General features: G+C 42.8%; 1 protein-coding gene across 3 annotated transcripts in view; it reads left to right on the top strand.

Moving 5' to 3' along the window:
- Positions 1-18,098, top strand: part of RPGRIP1L (RPGRIP1 like) — a 58,872-nt gene that overhangs the window by 14,074 nt on the left and 26,700 nt on the right. For all 3 annotated transcript variants that reach the window (XM_087940688.1, XM_087940689.1, XM_087940687.1), the window contains exons 10-18: positions 2,396-2,535; positions 6,000-6,106; positions 7,374-7,424; positions 9,189-9,368; positions 10,699-10,816; positions 12,151-12,603; positions 14,545-14,685; positions 15,987-16,349; positions 17,489-17,682. In XM_087940688.1, coding sequence (XP_087796814.1) covers positions 2,396-2,535; positions 6,000-6,106; positions 7,374-7,424; positions 9,189-9,368; positions 10,699-10,816; positions 12,151-12,603; positions 14,545-14,685; positions 15,987-16,349; positions 17,489-17,682 — 1,747 coding nt within the window. The remainder of the gene's footprint in view (positions 1-2,395; positions 2,536-5,999; positions 6,107-7,373; positions 7,425-9,188; positions 9,369-10,698; positions 10,817-12,150; positions 12,604-14,544; positions 14,686-15,986; positions 16,350-17,488; positions 17,683-18,098) is intronic.

Below are 18,098 nucleotides of genomic sequence, written 5' to 3'. Positions count from 1 at the left end.
GAAGGGACCTTAGAGGTCTTGTAGTCCAACCCCCTGCTCAGGCAGGAAACTCTATATTATTTCAGACAAATGCTTGTCCGGTCACTTCTTAAAAAAAACCTCCAGTGATGCAACACCCACAACTTCTAGAGGCAGGTCGTTCCACTGATTATTTATTCTAACTTTCAAGAAATTTCTCCGTAGTTCTAGGTTGCTTCTCTCCTTGATTAGTTTCCACCCATTGCTCCTTGTCCTGCCCTCAGGTGCTTTTGAGAATAGCTTGACTCCCTCTCCTTTGGGGCAACCCCTGAGATATTAGAAGACTGCTATCCTGTCACCCCTAGCCTTTCTTTTCACTAGACGACTTCTTGTCCATCATCAGATCCTGTTGGCGATCCTATTTTTATCAACAGCCTCATGAAAAAGGGCTGTTGAGTTTTGTCCAAACCGGTCCCTTAGATTTTGAAGCCACGATGTTCTTCTTTGCCTTCCTGGAGGATTAAGTGAAGTAGGGCGTATTTCATTAAGACTGGACCTACCCAATTCCTGCAACCGTTCTTCGTCTCTTTGTGCCTCCAGTCCCCTAATCTTCTTTACTTCTCTTCTCTGCACTCTTTCTCAATATCTTTTTTATATCGCGACGGTCCAAACTGGATGCCGTATTCAAAGAGATCCTTGCAGTCTTAGAAAGAACTGGCTTTTCTGAAGTGTTCTTCTTCTGGGGGACCAGAAGCAATCAATCCTTCACCCCCCCCATCTCTCTCCCTCCTAGAATCTCTGCCCTGTTGTACAGATAACGTTGCCCTTCCATGCTCTGATGAGGAACCATCATTTCAGGCAGCCGGTGGAAGGGGAGGGGGTGTTGGATGCCTCCCCCTTTTTTATTTTGCCTCCAGCTCTTACCCCGCAACATCTCAATTTCCTGAAAAATGCAGACTCCGGTAACGAGCCAAGCAGAGTGTCGTTTTGGCTTTTCGGGTGCCAGGAATGCCTTGGGCTGGCACCGTGGCTGCACTTGATATTTCTATAAAAGTTGCTTCGAGGTAATAGTCTGTGTAAATTCTGTCAGCAGCGCTTAATATCACATAAATAAAAAATTAGGGAGCTAAACCTACGGAACATGAAATGAGATAGGGCGCTGAATTCATTTTCTGGTGCCGAACAGAAAATTGAAGCAATTACAGTCAATTTGCAGAGGCTTAATGAGGAAACACCTGATTGTGAAGCAAGACAGGGCAGCAGCAGAAGCCTCCAGTTGCAGATGGGGTATGTGTGTGTGTGTGTGTGTTCCTAGCATTATTCCCACACTATGGCAGGGTGCAGTCCAGTCGTGTGTGTGTGTGTGTGTGTGTGTGATGTATATATGTGTCTGTCTGTCTGTCTGTCTATCTCTCCATCCATCCATGTCCTTCCTTCCTTCCTTCCTTCCTTCCTTCCTTCCTTCCTTCCTTCCATCCATCCATCCATCTTATCTGTCTCCCACACTATGGCAGGGTCCGGTCCAGTCAGGGTGTGTGTGTGTGTGTGTGTGTGTGTGTGTCTGTCTGTCTGTCTGTCTGTCTGTCCATCCATCCATCCATCCATCCATCTTATCTATCTCTGTCCTTCTATCCATATCCATCCATCCATCTATCATCTATCTATTATCTATCATTTATCTATCTGTCATCTATCTATCATCTATCTACAATCTATCTATTTATATTTATCTATCATCTATCTATCTATCTATCTATCTATCTATCTATCTATCTATCTATCTATCTATCTATCTATCTATCTACCTATCATTTATCATCTATCTATCTATCTATCTATCTATCTATCTATCTATCTATCTATCTATCTATCTATCTATCTATCTATGATATCTGTCTGTCTGTCTATCTGTCATAGGGTGGGGATAATGCTCCAAATCTAGGCCAACTCCATTGCTCATCCCACAAAACTTTCTGTGTGTGGCCCATCGTTGCAGTCAGCGAAAGGGCCCTCAACCCACAGCCGTCCATCTTGCATTCCCTTCATTCGCAAGACAAACATCCCTTGACATGCTAAGGGGCCCTGGGTGCTCTGTGAGCTTGCAGATGAGCTTGCAGATGTTACCTAGTTTGGGTAATGAACCGTCTGCAGGAAAACAGCCAGGTTCAGAGAGCACGAAGGTCCCCTCGTTTCCACCCTGAGTGACAAATAGTCTCCCTTATTGGCTTGTCGTCATCATGGTCCTTTCTCTTTCCTGGCTTCCAGCTTTCATCTTTTTTGTGTGTGTTGGAGACCATTTCAAGGAGGTCCGCCACAGGCCACGTGGCGTGCATAAGAGAGCAAAGAGTGGCTTACCTGTGCGCGCGTCTTGTGTTGTCATTTTTTTACACACACACACACTCACACGCACACACTTTTGTCATGTTCAATTTCTCAGTGCCTTCGGGGTGACCCACGACCAGCAGTGGAAGCTGAAGGAGCAGCAGTTGAAACGGCAGATCGGTCAGCTCGAGGCGGCATTAAAAGCAGATTTAGCTGAAAAAAACAATATCCTGGACAGAATCAAAATGGAACGAGGTATCTACCATTTGCATGCGCCAATCGTGGCGATTTCCTTTTGAGTTTTAAGTCATGGAGAACATCCAAGGAACATAACAAAGGTGCAGTGTGCCAGGCCAAGTCCGGTCTGCTGTCCAATTTGTTTTTTCCCTGACTAGGTCAGGGAGAAAGAGGGGCGATTCTTCCTGTCTCCTCGCTGCTAAATCGTTTTAATGAGTAACAGGAATCCAAATTGTGGATCTTTTGGTTCAGAGTCCTTGGTCTCTCACTCAGTTCTCACCAGTCGGCCTCGGGTAGCCTGAATAGACCAATGCCAGAAGGTTCTTATGTCTATATATATATAAAAGCAAAATACCATTCATGCATCATGACGAAATCTTCAGAACCGTAAAGCCTACAAACTTGAAATTTGGCACATATGTTCCTCTTGGCATCTAGGTGCTCACTAAGAAAGGATTTTTCAAAATGACCATCAGAGCATTAATATTCCGTATATTATTATTAACACACTCTGATGCTAAGGAATTCTATTCCCCCTCCCCACCAGAAAAGAAATCTGTTCCAAATGCAAAACACAAGCAGAGGAGAGAAGTTTCAGTTTTAGTTTCACAGCACCAAGCAGCTTTAGTACAGAACAGTTGAGCTAAGCCACGCCCAGGCTCCTTGCTGTCTCCTACTTGCTCACACGGCAAATACTGTTTCACTTTCCAAACAGCCCTCAATTTTCTCACACACTGACAGGACGCTAGCCAGATGAATACCGATGGATGCTGGTAGACAGAGGCAGAGTTTTTTCCCCCCTTATTTTCCTCCCCACAAACAGCCCAGCCATATAGTTTCGTCGCGAAGCACGGGGATCGAGCTAGTAGAATATAAATGCAACGAAACCATCATAGGCCATCTTGTTGGACTTTTAAATGCCGATCTCCCTTTTCTGTTCGAGTGGAAGGCAGGTGATAATATTGAAATGAGAAAAGGCACAATTATCCCTAATCCCAGACAAAAATCAAAGTTCATACCCCTCAGGATTATTTATACACATACATATACATATACATACATAAATACATACATACATACACACACACACATATACATATATATATCTCAGTGGCTTTGATGACTCTCTCTTTGCAAATGCTCCTCCCCCCCATCCTCTCCTAAAAGGGGAACCCAAGTTTTAGTTCTAATTGTTGATGTTTCTTGTAAATCACTGCAAAGGAAGCAAGTTGGCTCTGGAGTTGATTGTCTTCTTCAGGGAACAGAGCCAGCTTGTCCTCTCTTGTCTCGATTTCATTTAGTGTTTGTCGGAGAGCCCTTCTGAAACTTCCCAAATTAATTTGGACAGTAAGAACTTTTTTGGGGATCCCTTTGCCTGCTTCCCAACTCAACTCAACCTTCTCTCTTCTCTCCCTTTACTTTTGCAAATGCATTTCAGGTTTTATTATCCTTTCGGTCGGAATATTTCAGCGCTGTTTTTTTTTTTTTTTAAGGCTGAAAAAATTAATTGCAGGCTCGAGAGCCCTTTTGTCTTCCAGTTCTTTGCTTCATGGAATGCAGGGGTTATCAGCCTCCCTGTATTGATTACAGATGATAATATTAGTGCAAACAGCTTTTGACGGCTGTTGGTTTGATCGGTAGATTATCTTAATCTTTGTTTTCTTCAGAGCCTGTCCTTTGACAAGCCTAAAACCCCACGCTCAGGGGTTTAATTTTGGGGGGGGAATCTTATTTTAAATTAAACTGCAATCCCACCCGCCCCCAGAAGTTACATTCCTCCCTTGGAAGCATTTTATAGGTGAAAAAAGGTAGTTTCCGGTGTAGACCGCAATGGAGCCTTTCTGTTGCTAAGTGAAGCATTTCTTAAGTGAGTTTTGCCCAGCAGTGGGATTCAAAAAAATTTTTACTACTGATGTCAACTCATAAAACATTCCTATGACTGTTTTAGTAGTTGCCATAAAAAGGGGAGAGGGAGGAAGGAAATCTGGAAGAGCCGTACAGAAGTTTGAAAGCAAAAGCACATTCCAACTCTTATCTTTAAAAGGTTGTAACTAAACTACCGGAGCTTTTTCCCACCAATATATTTAATTGGAGAACGTGAATGATGACAACCAGCCTGTGAATAGGCTCAATTGGAGAATCTGGTTTATGAGACACCCGGGGGGGAGCAGGAAACAGGGTCACAGGGGACTGCAAATTACGTATGCCAGAGTTGGCTTCATAGAGGGCAGTGTCAGTATGTCGCCTCTAATAAATCCTTTGAAGTTTTTTGAAGTTTGGCTCGAGAATCATGATTTAATTAGGGCGATTGCTGGAGTCCTGACAACCGGTTCTGTGGGCGTGGCTTGGTCATAGCGTGGCTTGGTGGGTGTGGCAGGGGAAGGTTACTGGAAAATCCTCCTTCCCTCTCCACCCCACTAACCTGCTTTCCAGCTCCATTCTCCTGTGCAGGGCAACCATAGAAGATCCAGCCGATCAGCTGGGACTCATTGGGAGGCAGAGAATAAATGGGGTTGGCAGGGCCAGTCAGAGGTGGGATTTGCCGGTTCTCCCAACTACTCAACATTTCCGCTACCAGTTCTCCAGAACTGGTCAGAACCTGCTGAATCCCACCTCTGGTTTTGCCCCATTTTACGATGTTTTCTGGCCATGGTTGCTAAGTGAATCACCACAGTTCTTAAAGTTAGCAGCATGCTTGTTAAGCAAAAAATTGCTTTTTTCCCCATGCCGTTGGAACTTGGAACAGTCACTAAACGAACCATCACAAGTCAAGGATGGAAGTTTTCTTAAGCTTGTTCCTTCAAATGGCCTGTTTTCTTCAGTTCCTGAACGGTCAAAACATCGGTGCTAAGCCTTGGATCTGAATAAGAGCCTGGGCCCTCCTGAAGCCCTTAGGTGGAGAGTCAACAGCCCCCAGGTCTGGAGGTGGCTGATGAGGAAGAAGAGGAACAGCTGGGTCCAGTGCCTGATGCATGGATGCTCAAAAGGCAGAGGAGAGGAGAGCAGTGGAAATCTATGGGCCGGTCCTTGGGACAGAAGAGCCACTGCCACTGGTGAGGCCCCACCCTAGCTCTAAAAGGCAGAGGGTGGCGATAAATAGATGTGGCCGATAACTATTCATCTCCCTGCTCGACAGACTTGTTAGCCTGCGTTCAGAGAGAAAATTTTTTGCCGGGGCTGCTGGTGCTCCTAAGAAAGGAATCTTTGAGTTCCCTTCAGAGGGTCTGTCATGTTCGAGGAGCGAATTATTCCAAAGATGGGCCCATCCTCACCTAAGTAACGGCATAGTCCACTCTGTCATCTCAGATGGCATAGAAGCCCATAGAACTGGTTGAATCCTCGCTGTTAGCAGCATGGGATGCGATACCTATAACTTAACTTAAACGCCTGGCAAGTTAAGCAGACCGAATGACCACTGTTGGGGTTCTGAGATTCTGCCAGGTGTAAAAAAAAAGACACACACACACCCCTTTTTTTTTTAGACCAAATTGAAAAGCTGTCCCAGGAGAACCAGGAGCTGCGAATGCTCTGTCTCGAACAGAAGCAACAGCTGCAAGAGCTGAAGTCCCGCATGCATTGTTTCACCAAGGTGAGTATTTTCCCCTTCTTGTTTGGAGAATGATTTAGAGAATGAGAGAGTTTTTTTTTTTAATTAATTTATAATGCCTGACATACAAAGAGAATACAAAAGGAAATATTAGGGGAGTTAGGAAAGGAAAAAGGGAAGTGGATAGTGGGGGAAAGCAAGGGAAAAAGGAAAAAAACAACAACGCAGGCATTGATTTCCAACTCCTTTGGTGCCGTAGAAGGCATTAACATCTACTTTCAACTTTTTTACTTTTTCACAATAATAGAAACTAGCCATTTCTTTTTCTTCTTCTTAAAATTGTTTTTATTGCAAGTTTCAAAAATGCAAATCTCATTTATACTCATAACATTTTGGCATCGACAAATACATATATCCTGTATATCTTATTATATACATATCTACGTGAATAATCTCTTAAGAGCTCATGCCTTAATCTCATGCTCATCCATTCTTCCTAATCTTTATATCTAGTTTCTAGCCACTCATGAAACTAGCCATTTCTATAACAACAAATCTTATCTAATCGGTAAAACCCAAAATCAAAGGTTTTTTGTTTTTTTGCCACCTCAAGCACAAAGTCCAGAAGTGGTTTCCAAGTAGAAATAAAGGTATTTGTTGTCAGAGTTCCAACTAACAAACTCCAAACCAATAAACTTTGAGACAGGCATTTTCTCAAAGGTCCATTTTATTAGGGTTGTCATATTGGCACATCTGGGAAAACCCAAATTTGAGGGTTCAGGGTTTTCCCTTCCCAATAGAAATTCAAAGATCCATCCCCTGCACCCATCAATCCATCACATGGACCAATCAAATCATCGCCCCCAACTTGAGACCTTCCTCCAGACCCTCCTCTCCAGGTGAAGGGTAACTTGTCCTTAACTTTTCTAAGAAAGAATGTTGTTGAGTCTAATTGCCCAACTCTCTATGACCCCCCCCCCCCGATTCCCAGGCACTAAATGTGGCAGCCTCGAAGCTTCTAAGTGAAATATGGCTTCCAAGGCTGACATTTGTGTTTTTTTTTTCCTTTAATCAAAAGTATGAGTCTTTAAAAAGGGGTGGAGGGTGGGGAGGGGGGGAAGCTTTCTATATTTTATGCAAATGCTTCTTTCTTAAAAGCCCCAAACCGAGTAACGGAGGATACGACAGTCTTCATTTATTCATGCTGTCCAGCTGAATGTCATGTTTTGTCTGAATGCAAGAGAGAGTCTTCCCTCCATTATTCATTTCTTGAAGAGAACCTTTTTGTTACTTATTTCTCTTGTTTCAGGAGAAGGATGTCGATGTGGCCGACCTCAGTGAGGCTCTCGCGCTCCTCAAGGTAACAAGCCCAACTGGTCACAGCCCTCTCCTCACGCTTTTCTCTTCCCACCCAATGGGATCTTGCAAACATCTGGTTTTTGAGATGAGTTCTTCTCATGCCTTGTTTGTGAGCTCATGTTTCTTTGCTGGAATGTGTCCACTGTGTTGTCTCTTTCTTCCAAAAAGACAGAAAGGTAGCAGGATAGGATCGGATAGGATATAGGAATAGAAATAGAAATAGAAATTGAATAGAATAGAATAGAATAGAATAGAATAGAATAGTTGGCAGGGACCTTGGAGGTCTTCTAGTCCAGCCCCCTGCTCAAGCAAGAGAACCTATACCACCTCAGACAAGTAGCTGTCTAGTCTCTTCTTAAAAACCTCCAGCGATGGAGTGCCCATGATTTCTGGAGGCAAACCATTCCACTAGATAATTGTCCTCAACATTAGGAAGTTTCTCCTTAATTCCAGGTTGCTTCTCTTTGATTAGTTTAATTTATTTTTATTTTTTATTTGGTTCGTCAATTGCTTACAAGATAATAGGTATAAGTAAAAACATAGTTATGAATACATGGATACATCAGAAAAACAAAAGAAACAATAGGACAGGGACGGTAGGCACATTGGTGTGCTTATGCACACCCCCTACAGACCTCTTAGGAAAGGGTTGAGGTCAATAGTAGAAAATCTAAGGTTAAAGTTGGGGAAGAAACATTTTCTTCCATTGTTTCTTGTTTGATATTAAAATATTAATATATATTTAAGTTGGTGCATCCAAGATGATTCAGGCCTGTGGCTTTCATAAATATACATTAATATTAATATCAAACAACACAATGAGGAATTTTCAACTGCAGCTTCAATTCCAGGAAGAGAAAGTTCACTTACACCGATTTTGGTTTGTGTTAGTTCACTTTTTCCTGAAAAAAAAATCATCTAAGAAAGCTTCATGCACTTACCTTAAATGTAGCATTCTACAAGCATAGTGTCTTTTTCTCATTACTTCACAGACCTGTGTTTAACATCAGGTGCAACAACAAAGTCATTTGCAACACCTTGGAAGGGGTAATAAATCTGGCATAGCCTCACCCCTCCTGGCATCTTCCAGATGTGTACAATCTCGATTTCCATAATTTGCAGCCAGCCCCACCTGTGAGAATTATGGGAATTTTAGGCCAGCACATCTGGAGAAAGTCCCAGATTCAGGGAGTGGGCAGAGTCTGTCCAATCTCTAGTGCACCACAGATTATGCATTGATCTTCTTCCTGACGTAGGTAAACACCACGTACGCAGAATATTTTGCGTGCATCTGAGTTAATGCACGCGCAGATATACCAACTTGACAGCATGGAGTTTATAAACTGACAGAACTATGAATTCCCGTGACGGGGAGATTTGCAATTCAGTTTGCAATGCTAACTAGAGGTAAATTCTGTTACCTTAGATATGCAGAAATTTGCAGCCTCAGTTTTTATCTGCAGATACCATACCAGCTCTCATTGAAATGACTCTTGGATTCCTTTGAACTCGTTCAAACTTATTTCTGAATAAAGATATGTATAGGATTTGGCTCAAAGCAGATTGCTAATTAGTTCTGAGTTCCACTTTTTTTTTTTCTTTTTACCCCCTCAGAGCACCGAGAAAGACAGAAGCTTGGTCTTTCAACCCAGATTTATTTTAATGCTGAAAAGAGAGCGGTCCATTTATTACAATTAAAATGAAGGGGTGGGATTTTCTTTTTTTTTGTAAACTAATTATGAAGCTGTCAACTTTCACGACCTAGGTTCATAGACAGCAAGCAAGTGAACACCTCAGGTTTTTGGAGAAAGTAGACGGTGACAGCCAAAAGGATTTAGAGCGTTCCCTCCGTGATCTTCAGGCAGTTCATGCAGAAACCGTTCAAGAACTTGAAAAGACTCGCAATATGTTAATTGTGCAGCATAAAATTAACAAAGACTATCAGGTACTTAATTCTCTCACTGCCGTTGAACGTGAAGTATCTCTGTCATTGGGCTTGCCTCACTTGTGTGGTTTTTTTTTTTTAATCTCACAATGAAGATTAATGAATCCAATATTTTATGTGGTAACTAACCAAATCTTAATGAGTTGAACTCTGCTAGACTTCACTCTCGAAATAAACTTTTCATTTAAGAGTCTAATTCCAGCATGAGTCACTCCACCACCCTGGTTTTTTTTTTTTTAGCAAGTAGTTCCTGTGCAAAAAATAAATCAATACTGTGATTTTTCTGACCCTGACCGGCCTAATTAAAATTAAATGTTTGGGTGTATTGAAGCCCAGCAAATAAAGGATCTTAAAAGTCAGGTTTGGTGTTGGGGATAAATGGCTTAATCCTGAGATTCGATAGTACAGACAAACATAAAGTCATTTTTTTTTCCTAAACTAGCCCCCATTTGAAATATATTCAGACATCAGTCATAACATTCTTATCCTGATGTTTCCTCAAAAGAAAGGGTGAGTTTTCCCTAATCCTGTCACCACCCCAAAGAAGTAAAACCTGCTCACGGCTTCCCAACTTCTCAGAGCTTCCTCGGTTTTCTTGAAGAAGTTTCCTTACCCAGCTAGGTAACATCATCAGTGCTAAGATGACCTGCATATTTACAGGACCGAATCTTGTCCAAGTCTATCAAATGTTGCATGACATATTTCCCAGTTCAGTGAATAAGGTTTCCTGCCCTTCTCATCTCCATCCTCCTGAATAATTACAAGATAATTTGGGATATAACAGAGAGACAGTTTTCTCCCAATATCATTCCACTGAGCTTGGGTTTTGTTTTATTTTCTTATTACTGAGTGGTATAACTTAAAGTTCAAGAAACGTCACCTCCTCCTCAAAACGAAAGCCTGTGACATTTGGCTTTTCTCTGCGGCATCTTATGATATTTTGCTGATTTCACAATCTTTATTTTGATTCATCAAGGAGACTCATACAAAAGAATGCTCTTCCCAGTGCAGAATCTGGGATTCTTTGCTGCGCAATCAGGCACTTTTTTAAAATTCCAGAATATAATTCAATACCTCAAAGAGGCTTGGGAAGATCAAAAATTTGGCCTAATTGTCCCTCAGCCGGTAACTTTATCGGTATGGCACCTAGAGTCCTTCTGTGAGGGAAATGGGCGGTTTCTAAATTTGTTCATTAGATAAGTAAATCCCAGCAAGTTGGGGAAAAAAACCCAATGGTATCGTATTAGAGAAAAGGACATTTGTGGGCAAAACTGCTTGGCACAAAACGTGGATTGGAGGCCTCACTTTCCATTCTTCCTTGCATCATCAGGCCGAAGTTGAATCCGTGACACAAAAAATGGAAGCTTCGCAGCAGGATTACGAGTTAAAGCTGGAGCACTACGTCCACCTTCTCGATGTTAGAGCTGCCCGTATTCGAAAATTGGAAGGTACAACGGCCAGAATTCTGAATTTATTGCAGAAAATCACTGTGGGGCGGGGGAATAGATATGGAGATGAGGAGATCGGCTCTCAGGTTCACCCTTCACCACAAATTAGAATGGAATGGAATGGAATAGGAATAGAATAGGAATAGAATATTGCAATGAAGGATAGGATAGGAATAGGAATAAAATATTGGAATAAAGAATAGAATAGGAATAGAATAGAATAGAATAGAATAGAATAGAATAGAATAGAATAGAATAGAATAGAATAGAATAGGAATGATAGAACAGGAATAGAATAGAGTAGAGTAGAGTAGAATGAATGAGGATAGAATAGAATAGAATAGAAGTAGAATAGAGATAGAATAGAATAGAATAGAATAGAGAATAGAATAGAATAGAATAGAATAGAATAGAATAGAATAGAATAGAATAGAATATTGGAATGAAGGATAGGATAGGAATAGGAATAGGAATAGGAATAGGAATAGTATATTGGAATAAAGAATGGAATGGAATGGAATAGGAATAGAATATTGGAATGAAGACTAGACTAGACTAGACTTAGAAAAGAATAGAATAGAATAGAATAGAATAGAATAGAATAGAATAGAATAGAATAGAATAGAATTCTTTATTGGCCAAGTGTGATTGGACACACAAGGAATTTGTCTTGGTGCAAATGCTCTCAGTGCACATAAAAGAAAAGATACATTCGTCAAGAGTCAAGAATCATCAGGCACAACACTTAATAATAGTCATAGGGTACAATAAGCAATCAAATCATACTCTGTGTGTTATGGATATAAGTTTAGAATTGTCAATTTCTGAGGAAGTAGCAAAGAAAAACGTAACCCCAGGGATGGACGGCTGGGGGTTTGCAGGGGTTCGGGAGCTAAGATTCTCTGCAGTTCAGAGAACTCCCAAATCCCACCCCTGGCTGGTCCCGCCCCACCCACCCCTCCCCTCCCAGGAGTCCCCACGTGGCCCGTTTTGGATGCAGGTAGGTGCAGGGCGCGCACAGAGGCTCAGGGAGAGCAAAAAAAACGGGCCTCCTGGAAGTTCGGGAAGGCCAGAAATGGGCCCGTTTCTGACTTCCAGAGAGCCTCCGGAGCCCAGGGAGGCCATTTTCTCCCTCCAGGAGGCTCAAGGGAAGCCTCTGGAGCCCGGGGAGGGCAAAAACAACTCCCCCCCCGCCACCATGGTGCAGGAGACCAACTAGGCCACACCCACCATGGCCACACCCGCCCAGCAACTGGGCAGAGAGCCCTTTGCTAACATTTTTGATAACCCCCTTCCTCAATTCCTGTTTGCCTCCTATTCTTTGCCTGAAACAGCCCAGTTGAAGGATATCGCTTACGGGACCAAACAGTACAAATTTCGACCCGACATGATAGCCGATGAAGCCATGGATGATTTTGATGAAACGGCTCACTTGGAAAGAGGCGAGAACCTCTTCGAGATCCACATCGGCCGGGTTGTGTTTTCCCCAGAAGCCGCCAGGTCTTTTGGGGACCAAGAGCCCTCCACCTTCTGTACTTACGCCTTCTACGATTTCGAACTACAGACCACGCCAGTCGTCCAAGGGCTCAGCCCAGCCTACAATTTCACTTCCCAGTACCTTGTGCGGGTGGATGACGGCTTCTTGCAGTATCTGCAGAAAAGCGCCACGGCCCTCGAAATCCATCTCGCTCACGGCATAGACTTCGAAACGGTGGCCGCCTGCCAGCTAAGGTTCCATGAAGTTCTGGAAAAAAACGGCAGGGTCTGTGGTTCCACCATCTTGATTGGTAGGGGTCGCGCATTGGCGTTGAAGTTGCATTTTGGATTGCTTTGGTAACTTGTTTAAAAACAAATATTATATATTTGGCAACCCAGCATCTATGGCGGTGGTGGCGGACCTATGGCACGGAGCCGCAGGTGGCACACAGAGCCTTCTCTGTGGGCACATGCAACATTGCCCCAGCTCGGCTCCACCACGCATGTGTGCGTGCCTCCAACTGGCCTTCGGATCTCTGCCACGCATGCACGGGACGTGGGGGCACATATATGGGGGGGCATGGAGCATGGGGGAGGCATGCACTCATGCACAGGATGCACCTTGCAGGATACACTTTGGGCACTCAAGGGTTTTCTGTCCAACACAGTTAGGAGACATTAAGTTGAGGGCAGGCTAAATCCATCTGGTGATTTTTGGCAAATGAGTGATTTCTTAAATTAGAAGAGGAAGGCACAATATTGCAGTCTTGTGCACTTCTACTCATGATTAAGTTATGCGGATTTCTGCGAAGCTAATCCATGAATTAGTGTCACTTAACTGATCATGCATTTATAAATGCGTGTTTACCAGCTTGTGTTCACATGAATTAAAAAAAAAAACAGCCCTTCTTTTGATATAGAGAAAATAGGTGTTATTGTTGACATGTATTAGGTAGCTAAATCAATTCCATGCTGTTATCGTTAAAATCGGTTGAGGAAGGTTAGCACTCCAAGAAGTTGGAGTAAAAGGGTAATAGTTATTCGTTAATTATGAATGGCTCCATATTTCTATTGGATTATTTCGTGTACAAGCCAGGTCTTGTTTCAATAACGCCATGTCAATATGAAATTACATTGTATTGTGCATAATTATGGTCTCCTTAAGGCCCAGAATCCTTTTAGATTGAAATAACGTTGTTACAAAGCATTAAAATACCTGCTAACAGAAAGTATGAATTTAAATTCATCAATATTTATTTATTCACCCAATTAAATGGCTAGAAGACTAATGATAAAGTCAAACGTCGGTCATGTTTATGGGCCTGACTGCTTTTGTGTAATGTGTAACAACCACTGAGAAGTAATTTACATTTATTAACATAAGATTGTCCATAGTGTAGGCCAGGGGTCTCCAAATTGGCAACTTTTAAGATTTGTGGACTTGAATAGCAATAGCAATAGCACTTAGACTTATATACCGCTTTATAGTGCTTTATAGCCCTCTCTAAGCGGTTTGCAGAGTCAGCCTACTGCCCCCAAAAATCTGGGTCCTCATTTTAGCCACCTTGGAAGGATGGAAGGCTGAGTCAACCTTGAGCCTGGTGGGATTCGATCTGCCAAATTGCAATGGGAGTAGCTTGCAGTACTGCACTCTAACCATTGCGCCACCGAGGCTCTCTATGCTAATGCCCATGGTAACTAGGGAATTCTGGGAATTGAAGTTCACAAGTCTTAAAGTGGCCAAATTTGGAGACCCCTGCCCTGGCCTAGATAGCAGAGCAGCCTATCTTAACTCTGGCATGCAATTACTCCCATTATGACCATGCGTTGTGGTGGCGCAGTGGTTAGAATGCAGTACCGCAGGCTACTTCTGCTGACTGCCGGCTGCCAGCAGTTTGGCAGTTCGAGTCTCACCGGGCTCAAGGTTGACTCAGCCTTCCATCCTTCTGAGGTGGGCAGAATAAGGAGCCAGATTGTTGGGGGCAGGAAGCTGACTCTGTAAATTGCTTAGAGAGGGCTGTAAAAGCACTGTGAAGTGGTAAATAAGTCTAAGTGCTATTGCTATGAGGCTCACGAAAACTAAATACCACCCCGTGTTTAGCAACTGATCATCTTGTCCTTAGAGAGAAAGGCTTGTTAAACCTCAATAAATCTGGATTCCGTGTTGTCGTCGCAATGATTGCAACTAACTTTGATGATCTTTGAGGCTGGCCTTTTTGACCTTGCAAACGTGCGTGAACTTTGACTTGTAGGCGTCGGCAGAGAAATCCAGAATTACGGCACCGTGGAATATTGGGTCAGGTTAAGAGTTCCCATGGACCAAGCAATGAGGCTGTACAAGGAGCGGGCCAAAGCCCTTGGCTATATCGCCGCAAATCTAAAAGATCAGGCAAGTGTCAACAGTTTTTTTTTTTTTTAAATGTATTATTGTGGTTGTCTCAGATACACTTGTCTTCCTGTACCTGCTGATGCCGGAATCAACAAAGCATGTTGTTTTGTTTAGATTTCACAGTTTCTAGAGCAGTGGTGGCTAACTTTTGGGGGTTCCTGTGCCAAAAATTGCGTGCAATGCATGCGAGCCCTCCCCCCATGCCCGCTGCACCCCTAGACCTCCTCTGGGCGAGGGCTTTCATGCCAGCAGTAATAGCTCTGCATGCCGGCACGCATGCCCTAGGTTCGCCATCACGGTTCTAGAGTCATTCCCTGTTTTTTCAGGTCCTGTTCAACCATGGTGGCAATCCCTAGGTGTGGGTCCTCCTTCCAGCTACACAAGGAATCCCCGTAGATATTCTTACCGGTGGTTTTATCCACATTCACATTCTTCTGAATCATAGCAGGATTTTTTTGGATTAAATACGAAGAAACATAAATCGTAATTTTTCAAGCAGGGTATATAAACCCACCTGGAAGTGATCTAGAAAAAAAACGGTGAAAAAAACTAAAAAACTCATTTAATAACTGTCTTGCTTAACAGTATAAATATGGAGGCTCAGTGGTAGGTTCCTGGTCGAGAATTACTTGGGTATAATTTCCTGGCCCTCTTTTGTCCACGAAGCAAATTAGTGACAGGGTTTGGTTGAGAGGACATGATTAAGTTGGGATCACCCTACAAACTTTACAGATGTCTACGAATTTTTAAGATATATGCCCTACTTATATCTTTTCTTTTATGTACACTGGGAGCATTTGCACCAAGACAAATTCCTTGTGTGTCCAATCACACTTGGCCAATAAAGAATTCTATATGTTCTATGTAGGTTCTACCCTTTTGCCCTGGGGTGGTTTTGATGATTATTACAAGCTATGTCAGAGATTGTATGCCATCTACATCTACTGGTAGATGTTCACCTTTGCAATTTAAAAATAAAAGTAAAAAAAACAAACATTGATTCAAACAATACCGTCAAAAGACGAACAGAGGTAGATGCAAGCATTTTGTATTGACTCATCAGTACCTACATTAGAAGAACACGGTTAAAATCAATCTCAAACTAATCGACTTAATTAATTAATGCTCTTGCTAGATCTTATATCTGAGACTGATTTTAACTGTGTTATTTTAACGTAGGTACTGATGAGTCAATACAAAATGCTCCCATCTACCTCTGTTCATCTTTTGATGGTATGGTTTGAACATTGATTTGTCTTATGATTTCTTTTTCTTCCTTCCCTTCCTCCTTGTTAAAACAGCCAGCGCCCAATCCTCTCCAAGGCAGCCCTGCAATTGATGGGAACTTAAATGAGCTCCACATTACCGTGAAAAGTTGTCACGATTTGCCAGGCCGAAGGATCTCCAATCTCCAGCCGAGTCCTTACGTGGTCTACAGGTTCTTCGACTTTGCTGACCACGATACTGCCATCGTTCCCAGCAGCAACCACCCTCGGTTTGATGATCACGTGGGCTTCCCGGTGCCAATGAATGCGGATCTCGACCGTTATCTGAAATCCGAATTCTTGAATATCTACGTCTTTGATGACGAGGAAACAGAAGATGGGGTTTACGTCGGCAAAGCAAGCGTTCCTTTAATTTCATTGGCCCATGGTAAATCCGTCTCAGGTAAAAGATCCCGACCCTTTGCTCAACCAGATCCTGAGTAGTGCGGGTTGGTTCTTAAGCTTGCCCTAATAAAGGAGAATAGTTGTAGCTCAGGACTGAAATGAGGGGTCCGTGGTGCTCTCTGAGCTTGGTTGTTTTCTTGCAGATGTTTCCTTACCCAACTAGGTGACATCATCAATGTTAGAAGGGAAATGGGGTTTGCAGAAAGGAGGAGGAGGAGGAGGAGGACTGTAGGGTCCTTGGTGCCTTGGTTTTCTCACAGACATTTCATTACCCAACTAGGTAATATCATCAATGCTAGAGGGGTTTGCAGAGAGGAGGAGGATTGTAGGGTCCATGGTGCTCTCTGAACTTGGTTGTTTTCTCACAAATGTTTCATTACCCAAACTAGATAACATCATCAATGCTAGAAGGGAATTGGGGTTTGCAGAGAGGAGGAGGAGGAGGAGGAGGAGGAGGAGGAGGAGGAGGAGGAGGAGGAGGAGGAGGAGGACTGTAGGGTCCTTGGTGCTCTCTGAGCTTGGTTGTTTTCTCGCAGATGTTTCATTACCCAAACTAGATAACATCATCCATGCTAGTCTCATGATGTTACCTAGCTGGGTAATGAAATGTCTGCAAGAAAACAACCACAGTCAGAGAGCACCAAGAACCTTTCATAAGCTTGTTCTGTTTTCAAGTGGTTTATGTCTTATGGCACAAAAAGACTTTCCAAGATGAGAGATTAGTCAGAAATACTTTTCAAAATTAATCCGGGTAATATTTTGATGGAACTGGTCATTCACCACGCTACTTCATCTCCTAGCATGGGCCACAGGTGTTACGTGAATGTATAGATTGGGTTGGGACGTAACACCATGCCAGGATTTTTTCAAAACTAAAACTGGTAAATACCCCACGACAATAATCCATAAACTTATTGTATTAACAACTGCTAAGTCGATATTTAACAAAACTAGCCCCATGATTTCTTTCTAGGTGAACCTGGAAAGTCATCTCAGAAATGTAGTGTTGCGTTCTGCAGCAAAGGCTCATTTCGATTGATTCGAAGCACAAATCATGGAACTTGTTTTGTCAGCTTCTGGAACCTAAATATTAGGACGACGAAGGCAATGCGCTCACGTTTACCTTTGGTTTTTCAGGGACCTTTGAATTAACCGATTCTCAAGGTTGTCCCGCTGGGACAGTGAACATTGAACTGAAATGGAAGCTGACTTACCTTCCACCAGCCAGTTCCATTGTAGCTGCAAACCTCATGGATTACACCCAGAACAATAAACCAGTGAAGGGACAAGGAGAAGGGCCACCTCTGCCTCCATCTTTCTCATCAGTGATGGTATTCAGCCTTCCCTCATAGAATAGAATTCTTTATTGGCCAAGTGTGATTGGACACACAAGGAATTTGTCTTGGTGCAAATGCTCTCAGTGCACATAAAAGAAAAGATTCATTTGTCAAGAGTCAAGAATCATAAGGTGCAACACTTAATGATAGTCATAGGGTACAATAAGCCATCAAATCATACTAGGAAACAAGTCAATCTAAATCATAAGGATACAAGTGACAAAGTTACAGTCATACAGTCACAAGTGGGAGGGGATGGGTGATAAGGAGGGATGAGAAGATTAATAGTAATAGTAGTGCAGACTCTGTAAATAGTTGGACAGCGTTGAAGGGGTTTAGCAGAGTGATGGCTTTCAGGAAAAAAAAAACGTTCTTGTGTCTAGTTGTTCTGGTGTGCAGTGCTCTATAGC

This window comes from Pseudonaja textilis, chromosome 11 (assembly GCF_049901715.1).
Source record: "Pseudonaja textilis isolate UNSWEBS1 chromosome 11, rPseTex1.2, whole genome shotgun sequence".
Taxonomy (NCBI): Eukaryota; Metazoa; Chordata; class Lepidosauria; order Squamata; family Elapidae; genus Pseudonaja; species Pseudonaja textilis.
The sequence above is the reverse complement of the archived record's forward strand: the minus strand, read 5'-3'. Positions and strand labels throughout refer to the sequence as shown.